The 21,771-nt window shown below is 43.3% G+C and overlaps 1 protein-coding gene across 1 annotated transcript in view; it reads left to right on the forward strand.

Annotated features, from left to right (window-relative positions):
- LOC140494117 (uncharacterized) overlaps nucleotides 1–21,771 on the forward strand; it is a 74,254-nt gene that overhangs the window by 16,973 nt on the left and 35,510 nt on the right. The window contains exons 3-6 of the mRNA XM_072593121.1: nucleotides 6,209–6,298; nucleotides 8,849–8,947; nucleotides 10,295–10,657; nucleotides 10,905–11,011. Coding sequence (XP_072449222.1) covers nucleotides 6,209–6,298; nucleotides 8,849–8,947; nucleotides 10,295–10,657; nucleotides 10,905–11,011 — 659 coding nt within the window. The remainder of the gene's footprint in view (nucleotides 1–6,208; nucleotides 6,299–8,848; nucleotides 8,948–10,294; nucleotides 10,658–10,904; nucleotides 11,012–21,771) is intronic.

The raw sequence follows: 21,771 nt of genomic DNA on the forward strand, positions 1-21,771 counted from the left end.
ACTTCACCACTAACACCCTGGAGACGGAATACCCCGAGGCCTGTTTATTGTTAACCAATCTAAGGAAGGCTTTGCATAAGTACCACCAGAACATTACGAGAGCATTACATTTTATTTGAATTGTAAAAGGGAAAACAAAGGGAATTGCACTTGTATGCGATCCCAATCATTAATTGTAGAGCTTTTACAGCACGGAAAGTAGTCCTTGAGCCCACCATCTCCACACCAGGCTAAAAGCCTTGATGGTCTTCAATGCCCACATTATAAGACTTGGCTTTGAATTTAGAAGGAATAGGGAGGGCAGGCATAAAGGTCAAAAAGCTGCCACATTATGAGATACATAGCTCATAAAATATCTTCTACTCTGTGAAATATAATGCTAAAATGCAGTTCAAACCCAGTAATGTGAGCCTGTTGTACTACATCTTTTTCTAAAGCTCAATTTGTATTGTAACCTCAAATTCCCATTTGTTTTGACTACAATCATTTTTAATTATAGCCCATTTTCTACAAATTACATGCATTCCCTTACCAAAATTTCAGCTTGATTATAAGGTTTGGATTCTGAATATCGGTTTTGAAATGAGCTGTGAGGCTGTTGAAGTAAATCAGCTTCTTGGAACTGTACATTTTGAATCCTTATTCCTTTTTCTCATGTCAGGGTCCTCCTTTCCACCAAGCCTGAGAAATGGTATGATCTTGTACAAGTTAGATATGTGTGCTGAAATAGAAATGTCACAATCTACTAAAAGACTAGAGATCAAAATCAAAGGATTGCTGAGACTTCAGTCTGTGACTAGTCCTCACCATGAGGAGTCATTGCTACAAAGAGAGCGGGTGCTTCTCCTCTGCATGCTAACTTATGGTGGACAGGGTAGTGTGACCACACTGTTCTGTTCATACCATGAGGCGTTCTAGCAATCAGCTGCAGAAAAATCAGACCAGTACAATCTGTGATCTCGTGACCCATCATATCCCCCACTCTATCATTACTACCAAACCAAAGATCAACCCTGGTTCAGTAAGGATGGAGATATTGCCAGGAGCAGCATTGAATATACTCAAAATGATGTCTCAATCTGATGAAGCTACAAAACAGGGCCACTTGTATGCCAAGCAAAATAAACAGCAAGTGATAGAGCTAAGTGATCCTGCAACCAATGGATCAGATCTCAGCTTTGTAGTCCTTCCACATCAGTTGTGAATGGTGGTGGACAATTAATAACTCACTGGAGGAAGAGGCTCCAAAAATAATCAGTGATGGAAGAGCCCAACACCTCAGCATAAAAGATAATTCTGAAGGGTTCACAACAATACTCAGGAGGAAGTGCCAAGTGGTTGATCCATAACATATGCAGTCTCCAGCCAATTTGATTCACTTCACATAATATCAAGAAACAAGTTGGCAGGACTGAATACTGCAAAGGTTAACGGCCTTGACAACAATTCTATAAGTGTACTGAAGATCTATACTTCAGAACTTGCTGAACCTTGAGCCAGTATGTTCCAATGCAATTACAACACTGGCATCTACCTGACCATTTGGAAATTGACCAGTTCTGAACACAAAAGCAGGACAAATCTAACCCTGGTGCATACAATCCCATTAGTCTGATCTTAATTATCAATAAAGTGATTGAGCTGTCATCAACAATGTTATCAAGTAACATACGCTCAGCAATAATTGGCTCACTGATGCCCACTATAGGTTCTGTAAGGACCATTTATGTCCTGAATTCATTATAGTCTTGCTCAAATATGGACAAAAGAGCTGAATTCCATAGATGAGGTGAGAGTGACAATCCTTGATATTCAGGCTGCATTTGACTAAATGTGACATTGAAGAGCCCTCACAAAATTGAAGTCAATGAGAAATGAGGGAAAGCTTTCCATTGGTTGGAGTCATACCTAACATATCAGACTGTGGTTGTGGTTGTTGGAGGAGTTCAGCCATCTCAGCTCCAGCACATCTTTGCAGGAGATCCTCAGGACAGTATCCTGGACTCAATCATCTTCAGTTATTTCATTGATGTTCTTCTCTCCATCATAAGGTCAGAAGGGAAGGCTTTCACTGATGATTGCACAATGTTCAACACCATTTGCAGCCTCTGAGATATGGAAGCAGTGCATGTCCAAATGCAACACGATCTGGACAATATCCAGGCTTGAGCTCACAAGTGCAAAGCAACATTTACACCACACAGATGTTAAGTAATGACCATCTCTAATGTGAGATAATCTGACCACCACTCCCAAACCTTCAATGGTATTGCCATCTCTGAATCGTCCACGTTCAACATCCTACAGGTTATGATCGACTAGAAAGTGAATGTGAGAATAATCCATTTATTCCTAATCCTTGTTTTCTGCCTGTTAGTCTCTCGTCAATGCTGGTATATTTCCTCATCTGCCATGTGCTTTAGCTTTGCAAAACACACTCCTCTGGGGGAACCTCATCAAAGCTTTCCAAAAATCCTAATATTACTACATTCATTGAATCCCCTTTATCAATTTTGTTACTAATATCCTAAAAGAAAATTCCCAACAAGTTTGTCAAATGTAATTTCTATTTCCAGATCCATATTGACTGTGCGCAATCAAATCACTGTTATCCAAGTCTCCATTTATCATATCCTTTAAGATAGATTCTCACATTTTTTTCCGTGAGATGAACAGAACTGTCATATGGCAATATTTGCATACCCTTGACTGCTGACTGCTGATAAACTGCCTGGCTTTGTATCTGCACTAATTAATATGGTAAGACAGTCATAATATGAGTCAGGTATGCCTTACTGAGAGAGTAATGTGCCAAAAGGAAAGACAATGCAAGATAGGGATGCTGCGAGCATCAGGTAGGGTTCAGAGCGAATGAGCAATATAAAGTGGGCAAAGGGACCAGAGAAGTAGACTGGTTCAGTCCATGAGTTGTATGTGTGTCACCTGAGTGTAAAGTGTCTTTGCAGCACCAGTATAATGATCGTTGGTGGAATAGTCTAGGGTGCAGCATTGAAGTGCAGGATCATCTTGTCAGCAGATTGGAAGGAGGGTTCATGGATGTTGGACTTGCAATGTTTGTGGATGTGAGAATCGTTTGGCCAGTGCCAATGGAGTATACATGAGATGTTGGTACTTGGTGTTCAACATGGACGGTGTTTGAAGCAAGCAGTGAGTTAAACCTTCCAAGAGCCATTTTGGTTTACATGATGAGTTTTTGAGATGGTTAGTTTGGTGAGTTTGTATGGTGAGAGTTGCAAATTGGGCTATCATCGAGGTGTTTAGCAAGCAAAGACGATTGTCTTGGGAACTTGCCACTCCCAAGTGAGAAACTTGCCACACTGCTTGGTAAAACCTGTGGTGAGGTGATTTTCAACATCGAGGTAGGCCTTGCTGATATCTCAATTGATTCTACAACTCGCTATAGCCCACATTGCTCAAATCCTGATCAGGCATTGCCCATTGTTTTGGACGGTGAGATAAGAATCTTGCTCAGGAGAGGCATATTTGCATACATTAGCATGCTGTTATTACTTAATCTTGCCTCATCAAGACAGCTCCAATTCCGGTCACAAAAGTCAGAGTAGTTACCTAGCAACTCCAACTTGCTGCTTGCTCTTCCTTTAGCATCTCAGGGCACCCAGCATGGACAATGACCACCTGCATCCCAGTCCACAAACATTACCATGGGACACGTAATGGCCTTAAGGCACATTTCCAATCTAATTCCAATGCAGTTCTGAAGTTTGTTGCTTCAATTCTTCTGTTAGGACATTTTGCATGCGGCTCATGGATTGGACCAAGGTTCAACTCAAGAATCCTCATTTGCTGTCTAAACTCCCATGCACTTTGTGACTCCTTGAATAGCCATTGCATTTCAGCGTTGCCCTGCCTTTTTGTGCTTTGCCACCTCAACCAGAGCTTAAAGGCTCAGTATTTCTGTCTTGCATTACTGGTTTGTGCAGATACAAAGCCAGGCAGCTTGTCATTGGTTGTCAGCAGTTATCAATCAAAGGGATAGAAATATTAATTGCCACAGTTGTTAGCTGGCCTCAGTGAAGTCAAGGAGGATAGCCTTTGATAACAGTAAGTTCCTCCAATACCATGTCTACGCCTTGCTCTGACAGTCAGATTCCAGATCCTCCACTCATTAGGGGTGAGGAGACACAAGCCGGGCAGCACATCACCCACCATGACCTTTTCTGACGTATTACTGTCTGCTTTGCTCCTGCAATGACAGAGAGGCAGATATCACAGGAGATGAAAATATGTGGCATAGTTATTACTGTTGATTCTGGTGGGGTAGTTTCCCAAGCAAGTGAGTAGGCAGCACTGAGGCCACGCAGGATTAGCAGTATAGCAGTTTGACATGGGTGAGTGCGTATGTATGTGTGCGGAAGGTGTTGCAAGCGTTAGACTGATGGTGAAGAGCTTTAGTGGGAGTCACATGCCATAGCTGAGATAGAGTGGATATGAGGTATCAGAGGTGAATGGTGGCACTTAGACTGTTACAGTGGAGAAGGTCACTGATCTTTCTCCTGCATGCTGGGAATACCTCCAGATGGCTGAGACTGTTCTAACCAGGATGGCAATGTCAGACCAGGCACACACGGTCTTGTGTCATGGCTTCCACTACTGCCTTTGGGGGAATTGAAAGTCCCACCTGTGTACCACCTTGTTCAGCAGGAGCTCCGGGATCACACCTGTTAAGTGGTTTGCCCGTTTCCCCTTGGCTGTCATGTTTGATGAAAATGTCCGGAGCTGTGCAGGGCAGTTCCAGGCTGGCAGGGCTCGTCCAATGGCACAGCAACCTTTTAAACGTTGCTCTGTGCCAGGGATGCTGGTCAGTTCTGGGACCTCTGGTGAGTTGTTGCTCAAAAGATTTGCAGTAAAATGGGGTGATACTCGTGATACTCATCATGAATCCTAAAACACCAATTAATGCAGCAAGTTTGTTAAGATATGACAAGAAACTACCTTGGCCTCATGGCAAGAATCAATCCAAAACTTTCAAATATTTGTACTTGGCCAACAAAAGTAAGATTCTGACACCAAGTTGGTTGCAGAATCAGACACCAAGTATCAAGGAACTGCTGATCTCACCTCACATTTGTAACTGACTCACCAATGCCCATGTCTTTTAGGACCTATGGAGATTCCACTTAATGATTTAATTGTATAAAGAGAGACATAGAGAGAGGAAAATTGTGGCTGGACTGTATAACAATAATCATATATAGTATTACACTGGATCTTTAGCCAATGGGTAGCAGTAAAAAAGCTAAAATAAGAGGAACTTTTTTTTCTGATTTGTTTGGGTTAACATCTTTCCAGTTCAAATGGGAACTAAGGAAAGATAGGACAGACTCAGAGGAAGTGGATGAAAGTTTGAGGTCTGATAATTGTTTTAATACTCATTGACATCTTCAGCATAAAGTAGTGCCTTCCCATCACGAGGAACCAAAGCAAAGTAGCCATGATTAATTCCATTTAGGCATTTAAACCTGCTTTACATTTCAAAATTTAAAATACCACTCGTCATTAGATTTAAAGGCAGAACTGGCAAAGAAAGGATGTGTGCATATTTCAGTTATGTGGGAACAAAGTTGAATATCTATGAAATCCAGGAAAGGCACAATGCAAAAGGATGTTGATATGCAATCATATAAAAATCACAGTCGCTATTCTTATTGCTAGATTAGACTAAATGGCAGTACTGCATAGCTAAAATCTGAAACATCAGTATGACTAACTGGCTACACTCTTAGCTATTAGTCAGTATTAAGTTCAATACTCCACATTGGACTTGAACACACAAATTGGGAACCACAATTTTTGAATAATTCTGCATTGTTTTCAGTATGATCCTGTCAGTGAGATGTTAAATTAAGATGCTGCCTGCTTGCTGATATTTTCCTCACTTGTGGCTTGATTTGGAGAAGGAAGATGGTTTAAGCAGTGTCGTGGCAAACATTCTTCACTTAACTAATGCCATAAATGGGTGATTCATTGCACGAGGAAGTGCTTTGGGATGCTTGTAAGATCATATCTAATCTCAGATTATTCTTGATTTTCTTGAAGTAACATTTGAATAATTACTGAAGAGTTTATTTAAATTCAATAATGTTCTGTAATGAATTGCTGTTTAGATAGCACAGCTGCTTTGATCTGTTTTCCACGAATCATCATAATTACACACTTTCTTTTGCAGGAGGTACGAAAAACAATACCTGACGATGAAGAGAAACAACCCCCCGTAACGATTGATACCGCGTATCAAGAAAAAGACTTAACTGTAACAGTGAGTGTCCCTATGTTTCAGCTTATTTATAATCATGGGAGCACACAACTGTATTTTCTTTAACTTTAGGATTTTGGGGTGCAACAAAAGCCACAATTTCATTATGTGACCTATGGACTGCTACTTTACAATGAAACCCAAACACTATTATTTCAGTTCATGGTGGATGGGCAACATTGTTGGAAGACTCTGCCCTATAATTCAGAATGGTGCAGAGGGGAAAACGAGAGGAAAGAGCATGAAGCAATAAAACCTAAGTGACACCAGATAGAGTGGATACTTAAAAAAACCCATAGAATGAATAAAAATGGGGATTATCAAGGTTGCTCCAGTGAGTGAAGATGAATATGAGCCATGGTGTAAAATGGATTATATTGAATAGATGGTCTATTGTATATTTTGCTTAGTTTTTTTCTTTTTATTGGATAATTCATTATTGCACAATATTTACTCATTCAAAAGTAATGTTTAACATATTTTCATTAACTGAGTCTCAGAAAGCAGTTTTGGATATAAATTGGTGAAATAACTGCATAGGGGCCAGTATCCCGTCACCAAATCACCCTTTTTTTACATGTGTGTAATACAGTGACTGGCCAGCCAGCTCAGAGTCAGTCCATGAAGTCCAATCACTACAATAGGTTAATTTGTCAACTCATACTGAAATTGAGGCTGAAGGAGTTCCGAGATGTTATTCTATTATAAACACAGTTGGAATATGGAGGTGGAGATATCCTCAGAGATTGGGGGATGAAGAGTGAATAGTTGTTCATCAGATCGTGGCACCACACAAATATTATAAGGAGATATTTTCAGTAGCACATGAAACTCTTATGGCAGGACATGTAGCAATATAGAAAGGTCACGCATTGATACATAGACTTGTTACCCGGCTAAGACTTCATAAAGATGTAATGCAGTTCTGCAGAAATTACCAGATATGTCAGCTAGTGGAAAAACCTCAAAAAGTGATCAAAGTGAAACCAGCAATACCCTACCTCACAGATACATTGGGTGGAACCTTATAGTGGCCTGAATGATGTGGGATATGTGAGAAATATGACAGAATCATGCAAAGTTTCCAAAGAGGCCTATCTTAACATTGGGAACAACTCTTATCATCTTTTAACTAATGGTTGAATGTTAAAAATGTACAGGACAGTGCTTGTCCTAGTACACAATAATTTTTTTAAAAATGGCGCTGGTGCCAGGAAGGTCAGTCGATTCCAGGAATATCCCACAGCTGGTTTTTCTGGGATTGTGGTAAGATGGGGCTAGAATCGAGTGAAGGAGTGCCAGAGTGGCAAGTAGGTGATTAGTGATTCAAGTTTGCTAAGGTCTGGTAAAAGATCTCACAAGGTGTCACAGCAAGAAACCCAACAAAATTGTCACTTAGCCAAAGAAAAATCAGATTTAACCCATTGTATTTAATGAATTCTAGACAGCTTTGGTGCAGGACATCTAACCAACTAAAACCAGGGCTGTACCAGGTTTCCAATTTTGTCTCCAGTAAAACAAACTTAACGACTACTGTTTTTGTGTATGAAGTGGCCCGAAGTCTCAGCAAACTCTCACCTCTCAGACAGGAATTATTGCTATAGGTTTCACTAGTATACCAGGCTGCCTAACTGATCACCAGCGGTGCTCTGGAGTGCTTAATCAGATATCAGATTCTCAAATCCATAAGGAAGAGTTTTTTTCTTTAAGTATTTCCGTTACTTGCTAAATGACTATTGAAGCATCATTACTGCAAAATAATCTTGCTAATTCCTTGGTATGGATGAAACACCATGCTGTTTCCAGGTAGTTTATGCCTGTAACATGCTATGGACACCTATATAGTCAATTCAGTATGAGGTTAGATTCCCTACAGTGTGGAAACAGGCCCTTCGGCCCAACAAATCCACACCGATCCTCCGAAGAGCAACCCACCCAGACTCATTCCCTACATTTACACCTGACTAATGCACCTAACACTATGGGCAATTTAGCATGACAATTCACCTAACCTGTACATCTTTGAACTGTGGGAGGAAACTGGAGCACCAAGAGGAAACTCACGCAGACTCGGGGTGAATGTGCAAACTCCACGCAGACTATTGCCTGATGCTGGAATCGAACATGGGACTCTGGCACTGTGAGGCAGCAGTGCTAACTACTGAACCACCATGAATTGGACTAAATTAATCTATTTGATATTATTCTCTTGAGATGATAATTTGTGTTTCTATCTCACTATCCACACAGGTTTCTGGCCAACTAAATATGAGGCCATTATCAGAGTTTCGGATGTGCTGGTGTAGGACTGGGGTGAACAAAGTCAAAAATCGCATGACACCGTGTGAAGAAGGAGTGTGGCTCTGAAAGATTGTGGTTTCAAATAAAGCTGTTGGGCTATAACCCGGTGTCGTATGATTTTTGACAGAGTTTTTGAGTCACCACTGACTTTGCAGCAGTAATAATTTTTGATCTCCACTCTAAAGAGTATAAAACCATCATGACTACTATAATCATATAATACTTTAATAATAGTTCATTTATTTTTTGCAGGACAAGCTAGAGGACACTGTGGGTTCTCTAAGTAAATGCATAAAGGTGCCAAAGGATTTGTCATTCATCTCGAAAGAGACTATTTCCATGATAATAGAGGTAAACTACCCAGACTCCAAAGCCAAAAAGGAATAACAATTGTAATAACAAAATACTTTTTCCTTCTAACAGTCACGAAACTAGCAGTGGATCTGACTTTTAACAATGGTCAAATCTTAATTGGTTTGATGTTTGGGACCAGCATAATGTGGAGTAGCTCTAACATAAGCTACAAACCAGCTTTACTGCATGTAATAAAATTTCTGTGACTTATTCCTCACCTCTTTCTATAACCTCAGTGGAAGGTCAGCAGAAACCACAAAGGAAGGAGTAATGCCAGCTGAAGTTCCACTGCAATTGTAATCGTGGTTTGCCTTATATTTATAACTACTCTTTACATTTCTCTATGTATTTTCCTGGTGCTTATGTAAGAGAATATCTATCAGCTCAGAAGTTCAAGGGTGGCAGATGCAAGGGAGTACCATCAACTGCAAGTTCCCCACCAAGCCACACGCCATCCTGAATCAGAACTATATAGCTTTCCTTCTCTGTTGCGTAGATAAAATACCGGAAATCCCTTACTGACAGCACTGTAGGTATCTCTACAACTCATGAACTATTACGGTTCATGAAGCAGCTCACCGTCACCTTCTCAAGGCAACTTATGGGATTGGCAAAGGTAGCAAGAGATTTATGGATAAGACAAACAAATAGAATTGAAGTACAGGCCAAAAATTAGATTAGATTAGATTCCCTACAGTGTGGAAACAGGCTCTTCGGCCCAACAAGTCCACACTGATCCTCCAAAGAGTAACCCACCCATACCCATTTTGAAGGGCTTTTGCCCGAAACGTCAATTTTCCTGCTCATCGGATGCTGCCTGACCTGCTGTGCTTTTCCAGCACCACTCTGATCTAAACTCTGGTTTCCAGTGTCTGCAGTCCTCACTTTCACCCATACCCATTCACCTACCCTATATTTACCCCTAACTAATGCACCTAACATCACGGGAGATTTAGTATGGTCAATTCACCTGACCTGCACATCTTTGGATTTTGACCTAGTGAAATGGTGGATCTGGCATGAGTGGCTCCTCCCGTTCCAATGTGCAAATAGACAAAGTGCTGTGGGTGAGATTTTGACTCAACAAGATTGAGACCAATTATAAACCTCTTTATAAAGAGCTGTTTTATGAATTTGTTCCCCATCCTCTGCCATAACCATTCCCCCCACTCCCCAAACCGGAGTTTATGTACTTAACTCTAAAAAGATCGTATTAATTAACACGCGTTGAATGTCTCCTTATTTCGATGAGCATTGTTTAACTGTTCTGCTTGTAAAATAGCTTGTAAAATGGTTTAAAATATTACTGACAATAATATAGTAAAACCATCTGCTTTATCATAGGACTCCTTTCTAAAGGGCTCAAAACATGCACCTCCCAGTGTAGCTGATGTTACTGCTAGCCTGTCAACTCAAGAGCCAGGAAAAGGTCCACAGGACACCTCATCCATTGAGATCGTTGAGGCATCACCAGGAGAAGGTCAGGGTGAAATCATAGCTCCTCTCATGATTGAAGCAGCACCAGAAGAAGGTCAGGGTGAAGTTGCAACTCCTCTTATGATTGAAGCAGCACCAGAAGAACTTCTCAAGATGGAAGAAACCTCTCAGATAATTGACAGCGCACCAGAAGCAGTTCTGCCAATGGAAACACCACAAACAGGAGAACCAGAAGAGCAAGCTCAATCCTCAGAGGAACATCCTGTGGTGGTAAGTAAGATGGTAGCCATGATATGGAGGTACCAGTGTTGGACAAGGTGGTGGACAAGGTCAGAGGTCACACGACATCAGGTTAAGTCCAACAGGTTTATTTGAAATCACATGCTTTCAGAGTCCTGTTCCTTCATCACCTGGTGTCGCGTGACTTTTGGCCGCGGTAAGTAAGAGTTAACCTTATTATTCAACAAAGACTTTTATTGTCTAAGTTTAAAGAGTTTTTTTTTATTTTGCTGTGTAGAACGAAGGAAATCCAGAGGAAGAGCATGCTGCTGTGCTCATCCAGTCAACATTCCGAGGTTACAGTACAAGGAAAAAATTGAAAGAAGATCAACTAGATCCAACTCAGTGAGTTCTGTAATGCAATGATTCAGCAGCCATAGGTGATAGGCCATTATTTTCTATGTTTCCAATTGCTGCTTCTCCAAAATACTTTTAATGCATGCCTAGCTTTTTTTTTTCTTCAAACATTGGATTGGAGAACTATTAAAGAAAACTGTGGTAAGAGACTGATAGAATCATTTTTGCTTTTAAAATAATTTGATTTTTCTAATGTACATCCATTTTAAGTGTAAAGCACAATAAAACAAAGAGTTTAGTACATTTCTTCAGTGAGTGTAGTCATAGTTTTCAGTTTGCATGGATTAAGGGCTTTGGAATTTTCCTGAATATAACACATATGAATAGAAATAGCAAAGTGGTTGGATAAAATAGTCAGCTGTCTCACAAAATTAAGAGTTTTCTTCATTGTTTCAATCATCTGCATGCTAGTGGAGCAATTTAGACTGTTGGGTTAAAGACAAGGTGTAATATTTTGCAATGTATAGTTGTCTGCTCTTATGTCTATCAGGAAATGCATGTATTTAAACTGTGACTTTCTAACAATCAGCTTTATTGGAAAGAAAAAAAATGAACTGGGTGCTTCTGAGGTAATGAAGGGGAAAGCATTGACAGTGATGCCTCTTATCTCTTCATGTGCAACATGAATGTGTGTTCTGTAGAGCAGGGCTTTGGTAAGATGCATGGTAGAATAGGTTTTAAAACACTTTTGATTGGGCTACATCATTCTAAATGCCTTCGTGCCAGATTTCTCCGTGCATTAAGCCTATGCTGTCAGTGTGTGCATGTGTGTGTGAGAAAGAGATTTGTGTGAGATTTCTGATGAGCAAGTGGACTTTATGCAACATTTTCAAATTGCAAATGGATAGTATCAGAAATAACTGTCAGTGACGTATCAATATTAATTAAGTCATTCTTTTTCAAGATAATTATATATCTGTTTGAAATAAACAGATTAATGCCTCGATTTTGTTTTACATGGCTTAGTACCTCTCTTACAGTGGCACAAAGAAACATTTGACAGGAATCTGTCAAAATATGAAAACAGTCATGTTTACAGTGAGAATTTCCGGGAAAATACACATTTTCTCAAAACCTTTTGTCTTGCATTCTTCAGGAAAATTTGTGATATGTGTCTTTTTTCAGCAATACTCAAGTTCTGTACTACCAAATGACCAATGGTTAATAGCAATAATTTCCACCCAATACTTTTTTTTTAATAGAAAGGTGCAGATATACTACACCATTGGAATCACCCACTAAGATTTTCTTAAATACCGTCATAGGAAATAAAACTTAATCTTGAGAACTAAACTGCTAACCTAGCTTCCTGAATATTTTAACAAACTCTTTTAAATTATTAAGAATCAACTTAAGGCACCAAAAATCTCTATGTATTAAAGGAATTGTTGAGAATCATCATTCGAATATTTAAATTTCAGCAATACCATTGGTTACAGATTAAAGGAAGTGAATTTTATTCAAGAAACATGAAAGGCTTCCTATTCATTGAAAGTTTGCCACTTTGCAGACTGACGCTAAATTAATAGTTGCTGAACACCGATGTGTGCAAACATTTTACTTTGCCAAACATAGAATGAGATTAATGCAATAAAGAGTGCTACAGTATGTCCTCAAGCATGAGACCTTTGTTGGATCAATTGATAGTCAGCATCGACAACACTACTGTGTTTTGAGCATTGCCCATTCATGCAAACAAATGTTAGTCTTTGTTGTAATTAAAAGTTGTGATGGTGCTGCAGAGTTAGAAAAACAATAGATGTTCTGGGGTATTTATTTTCACTTTATGCAAAATATATGGTTGCAACTCAAAAGTCTGAAAATAAACAGAGAATTTATCACATAACACTAGAATAAGAGTAACCACATCAAATTATTCACTACTACCTTTTCAGGGGCAATTAAGGATGGGCGATGCATGCTGTTCAAGACAACCATGGTTGCATCTCATGAAATAACAAGAAAAAGTTATGCTTACTCCTTTGGAACTGTTATTGTGCGAAATGCTGGCAAATCAGTTATCTTTACTAGCATGAGAATGGGGAACAGGAAGGCCAATTTTAAGGGTTGGCTCTTTCCATACATCTTTTTTTCTTAAATTCACTCATGGGATGTGAGCATTGCTGGCTAGAGCCAGCATTTATTTCCCATCCTGAGTTGCCCTTGAGAAGGTGGTGGTAAGCTGCATTCGTGAGCTGCTGCAGACCCACAATACTACTAGGGAGAAACTTCCAGTATTCTAATCCAGCATTAGTGAAGGAATGGCCATATAATTCCCAGTGAGGATGGTGAGTGGTTTGGGGGGAAGTTTACAGGTGATGCTGTTCCTATGCAAATGCAGCCTTTGTTTTACTAAATGACAGTGGTTGTGAGTTTGGAAGATGCTGTCGAAGGATATTTGGCCGAGCATCTTGTAGAGAGTACACACTGATGTCATTGAGCTTCGGTGGTGGAAGGAATGGATGTTTGTGGATGTGGTGCCAATCAAGTGGACTGCTTTGCCCTGGATGGTTTCAAACTTCTTGAGTGTTGTTGGAACTGCACATATCCAGGCAAGTGGAGCGTATTCCATTACATTCCTGAATTATGCCTTGTTGATGATGGACAGGATTTGGGGAGTCAGGAGGTGAGTTACTCACTGCAGCATTCCTAGCCTGTAAACTGATCTTGTACCCAATGGTAGTCCAGTTGAGTTTCTGGTCAGAGGTGCAACTGTACTGGAACAGGTTGAACAGGAGAGAGGCAAGTTCTAGAGCACAGGTCTTCAATACTATTGCCGGAATGTTGTCAGAGCTCATAGCCTTTGTAATATCCAGTGCCTCCAACTGTTTCGTGATGTCATGTGGACTGAGTCGAAATGGCTGAAGATTGGTATTTGTGAGGCTTTTCCCACTGCAGGGGTCTGAGATGGATCATTAATATTTGGCTGAGGTTTGCTGTAAATTCATGAATACCATTGAATGTCAAGAAACCATGGTTAGGTTGTCTCTTATTGGAGATGGTCATTACCTTATATTGTATGGTATGAATGTTACTTGCCACTTTTCAGCCTAAGCTTGGATATTGTCCACAGATTTTGTTGCATTCGATCATGGACCACTTGAATGTCTGAGGAGTCATGAATGGTACTGAACATTATGCAATCATCGTTGAAAGTCTTCACTTCTGACCTTATGATAGAGGGAATGTCATTGACGAAACTGCTGAAAATGGCAGTGCTGAGGATACTATCCCAAAGAGCTCCTGCAGAGATGCCCTGGAGCTGAGATGACTGACCTCCAACAACCACAATCATCTTCCTGTGTGGCAGGTATGACTCCATCCAGTGGAGAGTTTTCCCCCTCATTCCCTTTGATTCCAATTTGCTAAGGCTCCTTGGAACCACACTCAGTCAAGTCTGGCCCTGATGTCAAGGGCTGTGACTTTCACCTCATGTATGAAAGCATTCACCTCTTTTGTCCATGCTTAAACTAAGGCTGTAATGAGGCCAGGAACTGAGTGGCCCTGGCGGAATCCAAACTGGGCATCAGTGAGCAGGTTATTGCTGAGCAGGTGTAGATTGAAAGTACTGTGGTGACCCAGTCCATCACTTCACTTATGATTGAGAGTAGACTAGTGAGGTGATAATTGGCTGAGCTGGTTTTGTCCTGCCTTTTGTGTACAGAACATACCAAAGCAATTTTCAATATTGTCGGGTAGGTGCCAGTGTTGCAACTGTACTGGAACAGTTTAAAAAGGAGAGAGGCAAGTTCTAGAGCACAGGTCTTCAATACTATTGCCGGAATGTTGCCAGAGCTCATAGCCTTTGTAATATCCAGTGCCTCCAACTGTTTCTAATTGTCTATTGTCTATTGTCTATTGTTTCGTGATGTCATGTGGACTGAGTCGAAATGGCTGAAGATTGGTATTTGTGAGGCTTTTCCCACAGCAGGGATCTGAGATGGATCATTATTATTTGGCTGAGGTTTGCTGTAAATGCTTTAGCCTTAACTTTTGCACCAGTGTGTTGAGCCTTCCCATCATTGAAGATAGGGATATTGGTGGAGTTCCTCCTCCAGTGGATTGTTTAATTGTCCACCATCATTTACAACTAGATGTGCAAGACTGCAGAGCTTAGCTCTGATCTGTTGTTTCTGTGATTGCTTAGCTCTGTCTGTGATTTGCTGCTTATGCTGTTGGCCACACAAGTAACCCTGTTTGGTAGCTTCACCAGGTTGACATCTCATTTTGAGATATGCCTGGTGCAGCTCTTCAGTAAACCAGCGTTGATCCCCTGGCTTTACAGTAGTAACTGAGTGGGGGATATGGTGGGGCATGATGTTGCACAGAGTGCTGGAGTACAATTCTGTTGTTGTTTATGGCCCACAGCACCATAAATGCTCAGCCTTGAATTACTAGATCTGTTCATGATTTGGAGATGCCGGTGTTGGACTGGGGTGTACAAAGTTAAAAATCACACAACACCAGGTTATAGTCCAACAGGTTTAATTGGAAGCACACTGGCTTTCGGAGTGAAGCTCCTTCATCAGGTGATAGTGGAGGGCGAGGATTGAACCCTGCACTATCACCTGATGAAGGAACATCGCTCCGAAAGCTCGTGTGCTTCCAATTAAACCTGTTGGACTATAACCTGGTGTTGTGTGATTTTTAACTAGATCTGTTCAAAGTGTGTTCCATTTAGCATGCTGATAATGCCATAGAACATGATTGAGGGTATTCTCAATGAAAAGGCAAATGTGAAGACTGATGCATCTGCAGCTGGCAGATTGGTAAGAATGGGGTTGAGTTGATTCCCTCATCATCTGCTGCAGACCCAGTCCAGCAGCTCTGCCCATTAAGACCTGACCAGTTGATCAGTTGTACTGTTACTGAGCCACTCTTGGTTGTGGACTTCGAAGTCTCCACCAGGGTGCATTTTGCACTTTGCCATCCTCAGTGCTTCTTCAAAGTGTTGTTCAACATGAAGGAATACTGATTCATCAGCCGAGAGAGAATGGTACATGGTAATCAGCAGGATCAGCAGGAGGCTTCCTTGCCCATATTTATTCAAATTCATGGGGTCCGGAGGTAATGTTGAAGACTTCCAGGGCAATACCCTTCGGACTGTATATGAATGTGCCGTTATCTCTGTGGGGACCATCTTGCTGGTGGGACAGGATATCCAGAGATGATAATAGTGATGTCCAGGACATTGACCGAAAGGTATGTTTATGCGAGGCTGTTCATCGATTAGTTTGAGAGACAGACTTTCCAATTTTGGCGCTCCTACAGATGTTGGTAAGGAGGACTATGCAGGGTTGACAGCGCTGTTTCTGATATTGTTGTTTCCATTGTCGAGGTCATCCATCTGGCCTCATTTCTTTTTTAGAGTCATAGAGTAATTGAGATGTACAGCACAGAAACAGACCCTTTGGTCCAACTCGTCCATGCCGACCAGATATCCCAACCCAATCTAGTCCCACCTGCCAGCACTCAGCCCATATTCCTCCAAACCCTTCCTATTCATATACCCATCCAGATGCCTTTTAAATGTTGCAATTGTACCAGCCTCCACCACTTCCTCTGGCAGCTCATTCCATACACGTACTACCCTCTGCGTGAAAAAAAGTTGCCCCTTAGGTACCTTTTATATCTTTCCCGTCTACCCTAAACCTATGTCCTCTAACTCTGGGCTCCCCCACCCCAGCAAAAAGATTTTGTCTACTTATCCTATCCATGCCCCTCATGATTTTATAAACTTCTATAAAGTCACCCCTCAGCTCCCTACACTCCAGGGAACACAGCCCTTGCCTATTCAACCTCTCCCTATAGCTTAAATCCTCCAATCCTGGCAACATCCATGTAAATCTTTTCTGAATGCTTTTCAAGTTTCACAACATTCTTCCAGTAGGAAGGAGACCAGAATTACACACAATATTCCGAAAGTTGCCAAACCAATGTCCTGTACAGCCGCAACATGACTCCTGTACTCAATACTCTGACCAATAAAGGAAAGCATATCAAACACCCACCACTGATGAAAATGTGTTGCTGGAAAAGCGCAGCAGGTCAGGCAGCATCCAAGAAGCAGGAGAATCGACGTTTCGGGCATGAGCCCTTCTTCAGGAATGAGGAAAGTGTGTCCAACAGGCTAAGCTAAAAGGTAGGGAGGAGGGACTTGGGGGAGGGGCATTGGAAATGCGATAGGTGGAAGGAGGCCAAGGTGAGGGTGATAGGCCGGAGTGGGGGTGGGGGGCGGAGAGGTCAGGAAGAAGATTGCCGGTTAGGAAGGCGGTGCTGAGTTCGAGGGATTTGACTGAGACCAGGTGGGGGGAGGAGAAATGAGGAAACTGGAGAAATCTGAGTTCATCCCTTGTGGTTGGAGGGTTCCTAGGCGGAAAATGAGGCGCTCTTCCTCCAACCGTCATGTTGCTATGGTCTGGCGATGGAGGAGTCCAAGGACCTGCATCTCCTTGGTGGAGTGGGAGGGGGAGTTGAAGTGTTGAGCCACGGGGTGGTTGGGTTGGTTGTTCCGGCTGTCCCAGAGGTGTTCTCTGAAATGTTCCGCAAGTAGGTGGCCTGTCTCCCCAATATAGAGGAGGCCACATCGGGTGCAGCGGATGCAATAAATGATGTGTGTGGAGGTGCAGGTGAATTTGTGGTGGATATGGAAGGATCCCTTGGGGCCTTGGAGGGAAGTAAGGGGGGAGGTATGGGTGCAAGTTTTGCATTTCTTGTGGTTGCAGGGGAAGGTGCCGGGAGTGGAGGTTGGGTTGGTGGGGGGTGTGGACCTGATGAGGGAGTCACGGAGAGAGTAGTCTTTTCGGAACGCTGATAGGGGAGGGGAGGGAAATATATCCCTGGTGGTGGGGTCTGTTTGGAGTTGGCGGAAATGATGACGGATGATACGGTGTATATGGAGGTTGGTGGGGTGGTAGGTAAGGACCAGTGGGGGTCTGTCCTGGTGGCAATCGGAGGGGTGGGACTCAAGGGCAGAGGAGCGGGAAGTGGAGGAGATGCAGTGGAGGGCATCGTCGATCACGTCTGGGGGAAATTGCAGTCTTTGAAGGAGGAGGCCATCTGGGTTGTTTTTTTTGTCAGTGGAAGGGTACTGGTTGGTACGGTGGGAAAGGAAGAAGTGGAGGGCTTTGAGGCCTTCGTGATGGGGGATGGAGGTGTATAGAGACTGGACGATTCATGGTGAAGATAAGGCATTGGGGTCCGGGGAAATGAAAATCATGGAGGAGGTGGAGGGCGTGGGTGGTGTCCCGAACATAGGTGGGGAGTTCTTGGACTAAGGGGGACAGGACCGTGTCGAGGTATGCAGAGATGAGGTTGGTGGGGCAGGAGCAGGCTGAGACAATGGGTCGGCCAGGACAGTCAGGTTTGTGGATTTTGGGCAGGAGGTAGATACGGGCGGTGCGGGGTTGTGGGACTATGAGGTTGGAGGCGGAGGATGGGAGATCCCCTGAGGTGATGAGGTTATGGATGGTCTGGGAGATGATGGTTTGGTGGTAGGAGGTGGGGTCATGGTCAAGGGGGCAGTAGGGGGAGGTGTCCGCGAGCTGGAGTTTAGCCTCAGCAGTGTAAAGGTCGGTGCGCCAAACTATTACCGCGTCTTCCTTGTCTGCCAGTTTGATAGTGAGGTTGGGGTTAGAACGGAGGGAGTGGAGGGCTGCACGTTCCGAGGGTGAGAGGTTGAAGATTTTCAGATGGCCTTCTTCTTCAAAGACCGCAATTTCCCCCAGACGTGATCGACGATGCTCTCCACCGCATTTTCTCCACTTCCTGCTCCTCTGCCCTTAAGCCCCGCCCCTCCAATTGCCACCAGGACAGAACCCCACTGATCCTCACCTACCACCCCACCAACCTCCATATACAGTGTATCATCCATCGCCATTTTCGCCACCTCCAAATGGACCCCTCCCCTCCCCTATCAGCGTTCCAAAAAGACCACTCCTTCGTGACACCCTCGTCAGGTCCACACCCCCCACCAACCCAACCTCCACTCCCAGCACCTTCCCCTGCAACCGCAAGAAATGCAAAACTTGCGCCCACACCTCCCCCCTTACTTCCCTCCAAGGCCCCAAGGGATCCTTCCATATCCACCACAAATTCACCTGCACCTCCACACACATCATTTATTGCATCCGCTGCACCCGATGTGGCCTCCTCTATATTGGGAAGACAGGCCACCTACTTGCAGAACATTTCAGAGAACACCTCTGGGACAGCCGGACCAACCAACCCAAACACCCCGTGGCTCAACACTTCAACTCCCCCTCCCACTCCACCAAGGAGATGCAGGACCTTGGACTCCTCCATCGCCAGACCATAGCAACATGACGGTTAGAGGAAGAGCGCCTCATCTTCCGCCTAGGAACCCTCCAACCACAAGGGATGAACTCAGATTTCTCCAGTTTCCTCATTTCCTCTCCCCCCACCTTGTCTCAGTCAAATCCCTCGAACTCAGCACCGCCTTCCTAACCTGCAATCTTCTTCCTGACCTCTCCGCCCCCACCCCCACTCCGGCCTATCACCCTCATCTTGACTTCCTTCCACCTATCGCATTTACAGTGCCCCTCCCCCAAGTCCCTCCTCCCTACCTTTTATCTTAGCCTGCTGGACACACTTTCCTCATTCCTGAAGAGGGACTCATGCCCGAAACGTCGATTCTCCTGCTCCTTGGATGCTGCCTGACCTGCTGCGCTTTTCCAGCAATACATTTTCAGCTCTGATCTCCAGCATCTGCAGTCCTCACTTTCTCCTTTTTACCCACCCCTGATGTCAGGCTCACCAGTCTATAGTCCCCTGGCTTGTCCTCGCCACCTTTTTAAAATAGTGGCACCACATTAGCCAACCTCCAGTCTTCTGGCACCTCTCCTGTGACCCTTGTTGATACAAATATCTCAGCAAGTGGGCCAGCAATCACTTCCCTAGCTTCCCACGGAGGTCTGGAGTACACCTGTTCAGGTCCTGGGGATTTATCCATTTTTATGATGGAAAACGTCTGAAAACATTCTGCCAAAGTTGTATTGTACATTGATTATGTCACTGGACTATAAACACGCAGAACATGAATTTAAATTGTGCCTTGACAATCTGAGAGTTTAAATGGAGTGGCTTGGAATAGAAGCTAGATAACTGTCACTTATGAAACAAAATAAAATTATCACTAGAAGGGTAGAAGTCTGGGTGCCCTGAGGAAAGGCATGGAGAACAGCACGTATTGGAAAAGAAAGCAAGCCTTAAAGAAGTTATTTACTCAAAACATTAACCCTGTTGCTCTCTTTACAGACACTGCCAAATCTAAGTTTCTCCAGCATTTGCTTTTTTTTTGTTTCAAATTTACAACACCTGCAAACTGTTCTAGAAATAATGGACAAAAGGCATCCGGATAATCAGAATAATAGTTAACCTCTTCAATGACTGGACAGTTGACCACCTCAAATGAGGTATGCACAGCCTGAGAGAGGATTGGAACCAGGTTCAATGGTGACTTTAAAAATGGACATGGACAGATGTTTGAGGTTGTCTGAAGAGAGAGCAAGGACTGGACACAATAGCACTCTAAACCAGAACTCCCCAATTTGGGCAGCAATAGCTTCGAGGAGCTCTATGTCCACTTCCCCCACTCTCAAATTCCCTCTACACCCCCCCTGTTTCACTCCCCACTCTCAGTGCTCACTCACAGCAATTTTCGAGCCTCAAAATGGGGTCAGAGCATGAGTAAGAAGTTGTAAAAATATTGTGCTAAATTCCTGTGAAGCAGCTTTCCCTGACAAGACTGAAAGGATTTGCACAAGAGTGTGTGTGTGTGTGTGTGTGTGTGTGTGTGTGTGTGTGTTTGTGTGTGGTTTGGAGGCGGGGGGGTGGGGGGAAACAGCTGCAGGCCTGGGAGGCCCAGGAAGGGAGGAGGGGGAAGAGGGGTGTCTCACATAGGAGCCCAGCCTGACAGCTCCCTGTCTCAACCCGCCATTCCCCGGTAAGCTATCCTAACAGTAAGATTGAAGAATGCCCGCTCAATGGCAAGAAGGAAAGTCCACTCTCCCCACGCCCCAATTACAGTCAGGGTCAGTAGACCCGAGCTCACAGGCTGCGCCACTACTCTTTAACATAACTGAGCAGTTTGCTAGGCTGTTTCAGTGGACAGTTGACTGTCAACCACATTGCTGTGGGTCTGGAGTCACATGTGAGGATGGCAGATTTCCTTACCTGAAAGACTATAGTAAGCCAAATGGATTTTCCTGACAACGTAGATTTTTAATTCCAGAATGTTTTGTTATTGAATTCAAGTTTCACCATCTGCCATGGCAGGATTTTGAACTGGTTCCCCAGAACATTAGGAGAGGGTAAGGACTGCAAATGCTGAAGATCAGAGTCAAAAAGTGTTGTGCTCGTAAAGCATAGCCGATCAGGCAACCTTCGAGGAGCAGGAGAGTCGATGTTTCGAACATAAGCTGTTCATCAGGAATGTTGAGGGGTGGAGGGCCTAAGGGGGCTGAAAGATATGTGGGAGGGGTTTGGGGCTGGGGGAAGGTAGCTAGAAATGTGATTGGTTGACAGAGGTTGGGGGTGATGGTGATAGTTCGGAGCGGAGGGTGGAGCAGATAGGTGGGAAGGAAAATGGGCAGGTAGGACAGTTCAAAAGAGCGATGCCGAATTGGAAGATTAGATCTGGGACAAGGTGGGGGTTGGGGAGATGAGGAAACTGGTGAAATTAACATTGATTCAATGTGGTTGGAGGGTCCAAAGCAGAAGCTGAGGTG

This window comes from Chiloscyllium punctatum, chromosome 23, assembly GCF_047496795.1.
Source record: "Chiloscyllium punctatum isolate Juve2018m chromosome 23, sChiPun1.3, whole genome shotgun sequence".
Lineage (NCBI taxonomy): Eukaryota > Metazoa > Chordata > Chondrichthyes > Orectolobiformes > Hemiscylliidae > Chiloscyllium > Chiloscyllium punctatum.